Raw genomic sequence first — 4,458 nt, 5'->3', positions numbered from 1 at the left:
GGAGCAACACTCAGCATGTCTTGCCTCGCTGTACAAATTTCAAGGAAATAATTTTAAGAGGAAAAAGGTTACGTGCTGACTACGATAGTGAATGTGGTAAGCTGTACCAGCCTCCGCCTGTCAGAGCCACAATGACATGATTGTACAGACAACGGTGACCATAAAGCTGCACCTCGATGCTCAGGACGACACAGGTTTGACCCAAGTTTCTCCAGACATATCGTGATTCTCGCAGTGCAATCCAGCGCTTGCCCCGTTAATCCTAAGTCATGTCTTCGTCGGAGTCCAGCAGAAAGCTCGCAAGGACTGGTTTGGGGGACTCATCCAAAGCCTCCTACAGGTCTCGGAGGAGTATCGTGAACACAGCGTTGGAACTGGCAAAGCAGCACACAGGCGACTCTGCCCATCTCACAACGATCGCGGGAGATGTGTACTGTCATATTTCTGGGACCCTGGGAGACACCAAGTACAACGCCTTCTGTACGGACTGCACACTCGTGACGATCAACTACTGCGAGAGGGCTCTCGAGCAAGTTGCGCAAATCAGTGTCCAGGGGCTACAAGATGCCAGCGGAGGGTCCGATGTGTCGGCGGCACAGGTCCAGAAAATCAAGGAGGTGAGTTCCGTGACCATAGCAGTTTAGACCACGGTTGGACCGGCAAGTTAGTTTCAACATAGATTCGGTACCGTCGTTGAAACCATCATGCACATCAGTGATTTATCTCTTTCAGAAACAGGCCTGGCACCCCCCTACGGTTGGAAGGTTGTAGGTTAGCTACCAGACACACCGAATGTAGTTTAGAGCATCCGATATCTGGAGACACCCTGCGATACCCCTGGGGATACCAATGGGATGCCGTTGCAATACCATTGTTATACCTACATGGTATCCGCAGCCCTGTCAGTCCAATTGCTGGCTACGTGCCCCCAGCCTGAGAGTGGATTTTCAGGGTGATGATTTCAGTTGAGTATTCGCCATTGAATTTTCTTCGTTTATGCGGCGGCCTCATTTTCTTTTTGAACAGAAATTTTGTGAAATTCAGCCTGAGAAAGAAACCACTGATGGTCGTCATCAGAAATTTTGTTGGACCAGATGCACATGTATGTGTGTGTGTGTGTGTTTTGCGCAGATGCGGGGTTTGATTAACCACGACTACCTGGTCCTGGAGCTGGAGAGTGGCGGTGCCGCAAAGCTACATATTCTTGCGGAGAAACTAACAGGGCGTGCACAAGTTGGCATCCACATAGAAGCGCTGGTCGACAAGTCAGAAGTTGACTACCGTCTTCACGAAGGCGTCCGCCTCTACGCTATGCAGTGCCGGACGAAGATCAGATTGCCCAAGATCGAAGAGATTTTGAAGGTAGCTACCGATCCTCATTACAACTTGAAAGACAACAATTGCTGGGACTACGCATTTGCCGCAACGCGTCGGCTGCTGAACGAGTGCGCGGCGTGTGTAGGCCCTGAGTCATCTGAGTACAACAGGTTGAAGCAGATGCATGACAGCCTGGAAGGTGATCTGAACCGAAAGTCTATTAAGGCAACCTTGAAGACGGCGTGTGAGTATATCAGAAGCTCCTACATCTCTTGATGTATGTGCAGTAGGAGAATATGAAGCAGACGTTACATGTAATCATATGTGCCAAAGCCGAGAAGTAGATGCTGTACTAAGTAGTGACTATGATAGCTTGCTATTTGGATGTCCTCATCTAATAAAGGACATCTATATGATAGAAGGATACGCAGATGTTATAACACTACAGAGTATATGCAGAGAATATAGTGCAATACGCTCTTGAGACGTTCCAGAGACATTTCGCAGTGGTCCATTTATTATCCGGCAGCTAGGCTCTGCACCCATGTGCTTCGCACACTCAACCCTTGTCCCATCGACGGGCAAGAAGAAACACGGTCCTAGTTCACCTTCTGTACAGACTGACAGGTGCTGTTAAATAACGAGTCTGTTTCTGCCTTGGTCTGTAGATCCTCCTCTGAGGTATGCTCGTTGGACATGCGTTTTATGGAGGACGTTTAAAAGTGTTACATGTCGGAGTTATCTGTAAACTCGCTCCGTGGTTGATTGTGCTGCAGCCACCGCATGCCCCAGAACCAACTTGTAGACTTCTTTGTTGAGCGCAAAACAACGGATTTCACCACAAACCAATGGCATGTAACACCAAAAGCCACACAATGCTTGTAATAGAATGTGAGGTGGCTTTGGGTGTTGTCAATGGTGTTTTAAAAACTCTCAAACATTCTCAAACACTTTTGTATGCCAAAAGTCAAGATCCTAAATCCCAACTCGAAGTTATTATATCTGGTAAACTATGAACTTGTAAAACAAGTTAATTATACCATTGCAATTATAGACCTCCAAAGTTGGGATAAACCAAAATTAGAGGACATGAAGAGGTCAATAATACCGGATCAAAAATCCGGGCTGCGTGGAAACGTGATCGAACACTGATACCCGCAACTTTTTTGAGATCAACATGGTCGCCTAAAAGCTCCTAAGCCAGTACCAACCACGTGTTACCGACACGCCTCCGACACGAATAAGAGGCCGTTCATAAAGCTCCGGTACCATTCCTTGGGAGGGGATGATGTTCCATCACCCTTGTCGATGCTGCATGTGAGCCGGTTCCCTACCAAGTTCAGTGGTTGAGTTTTGCCTGATCAAGTAACGGGCGATCAGGTTTAGGGTTTAGGGTTTAGATAAAGTAACGGGCGATCAGGTTTGGCCAACTACTTGCAAGGTGAGTGTTCGGTGATCTCTGATTCCATTGATTGATTCTAGGATTAGTTAGAGAGCTTTGATTCAACAGTCGTTTGATGAAAAATCTGCTGTCAAAGCCAGGCTTTGGTGAAAATGAGCAGGAGAAATGTGATGACCAGATTTCGTTTGGAGAAGTGAGTTGTTCCAATCAAACCATATGTCTGACGAAGTGGGTGAATTTGTTGCCAGGTACTCATCCCGCCATGGCCAGCTCGTCTGATTGGAGGGCCAACCCTCTGTACTACGGAATTCGGGAGGTTGGTACTCTCTTCTTACAGCAGCCTCGTAAGCGTGGAGATGTTCCACCAAGAACATCTACTGTAAGACTACTGTAAGATTGCAGGGAAACTGGGTGAGACGCGATACAGAATGTTATGTAATGACACACGCCTCGTCCTTGAGGTGATTTTCATCTGCCAAGAAGAGCTGGAGTTAGTTGGGACCTGCCTGCGTTCAATCCGAAGACGATTGAACCCGAATCACAATGAAACAGAGGAGGTTAGCCTCGTGTTGCTTGAATTTTCGTTCAGTGAATGTTTCAACATGTCCATTACATAGGTAGTCGGCCACGCCTTCTCTTGAGAATAAGGCGTTACGATGTTGGGTTGCAGAAGAGGAGGCTGATCAACCACGACTTCCTCATTTTGAAGATTCAACCTGGAGAGGGCCCTGCGCTGTACATCAAGGCTGAAAAATTATTTGGCGTCGATGATGAAGGCAGTGGACAAGGAATTCATATCTCCGTTGAAGCCGATGAAGACGACCGTACCCGGGCCATGTTGTGCAGATGTGGTCTTCACCGCATCGAGTGCGGTATTGGTGTTCGCCTTGATTCCCTCATTGCCGTTCTGAAGAAGTGGAATCCATATTACGATGTGAAGAGGGACAATTGTTGGGACTACGCGAGGGAGACTACCAAGCTGCTGTTGGGAGCATGCATGGAAATAGTTGGGAGTGGACATCCCAAGCAGAAGATGTTGCAGAGGGATCTTGAGCAATTGGAGACTAAACTCGTCAAACACCATCTTGTCAACACAGGTTTGAGGGTTTTGAATTATGTCAAAGCTGTTGGACGGAGAGTGATCTGGGGACCACGTAAGTCAGCCGGCTAATCGCGGAACCTGTTGGCATATTAGATTGATGGAGCAGATTGTGCACTTGATTGTGTAGTGGTTTACCAAACAATGAAGTGTTTCTGCTGAGGTGGCACTTGTCAGCAGTGGGATAGAGAGCTTCTTCAGAAATAGTAGTCAACTTTTTGCAGTGAGGTCTGATGATTCTGTCTCTCCACTGTTTTGCACTGATGGCGGCCTTGTACCTTACAGGTAGTGGCCCTTGCTAATCTCGCATTACGTCAGAGTTTCAATAATTGTGGCATGGCTACTCTTCATCTGCTACAAGGCTGTCATCTGTTTTAGTATGTTGTGGTTGCTGAATCTGAATGTGTTGCTAAGCTTGATTGACTATGGGTGGCACGTGCTTCATTTGTACTATTGTGGTGCCGGAGGTGTTTCTCGTATCGTAATATTTGAGTGATGCTAACCCCTAAACGGCACACTTAGAAACTATTTTTGTGGAAGAGGGTCACTTAGTTGTGGTAGCCTACGAAGGGTCCTTCAATTCAGCTCAATGCATGTCCTCTACTGCACATATTTGCAACAACAATTTTTTCCATGCTAA

The 4,458-nt window shown here is 47.1% G+C and overlaps 2 protein-coding genes across 5 annotated transcripts; both read left to right on the top strand.

Annotated features, from left to right (window-relative positions):
- Positions 1–201: 201 nt before the first annotated feature.
- LOC112293053 (uncharacterized) lies at positions 202–1,984 on the top strand. Of its 4 annotated transcripts, XR_016497848.1 has the most exons (4): positions 202–617; positions 1,132–1,362; positions 1,463–1,561; positions 1,779–1,984. XR_016497848.1 is itself a non-coding variant. In XM_024542094.3 (3 exons), exons 1-3 carry the CDS (start codon positions 270–272, stop codon positions 1,490–1,492), a joined length of 609 nt encoding a protein of 202 aa, XP_024397862.2. In that variant the 5' UTR covers positions 202–269; the 3' UTR covers positions 1,493–1,984. The 4 variants fall into 4 exon arrangements, 3 of the variants coding, with proteins under 3 accessions (XP_024397862.2, XP_090099680.1, XP_024397861.2); XM_024542094.3 differs by having other exon boundaries at positions 1,463–1,984; XM_090243554.1 differs by having other exon boundaries at positions 1,132–1,561.
- A 292-nt stretch (positions 1,985–2,276) lies between these two features.
- On the top strand, positions 2,277–4,198 carry LOC112293054 (uncharacterized). The gene is made up of 3 exons (XM_024542095.3): positions 2,277–2,758; positions 2,968–3,276; positions 3,390–4,198. Exons 2-3 carry the CDS (start codon positions 3,148–3,150, stop codon positions 3,888–3,890), a joined length of 630 nt encoding a protein of 209 aa, XP_024397863.1. The 5' UTR covers positions 2,277–2,758; positions 2,968–3,147; the 3' UTR covers positions 3,891–4,198.
- Positions 4,199–4,458: the final 260 nt, after the last annotated feature.

This window comes from Physcomitrium patens, chromosome 16 (genome assembly GCF_059467195.1).
Source record: "Physcomitrium patens ecotype Gransden chromosome 16, ASM5946719v1, whole genome shotgun sequence".
Lineage (NCBI taxonomy): Eukaryota > Viridiplantae > Streptophyta > Bryopsida > Funariales > Funariaceae > Physcomitrium > Physcomitrium patens.
This window is presented reverse-complemented; position numbering and strand designations above follow the sequence as displayed.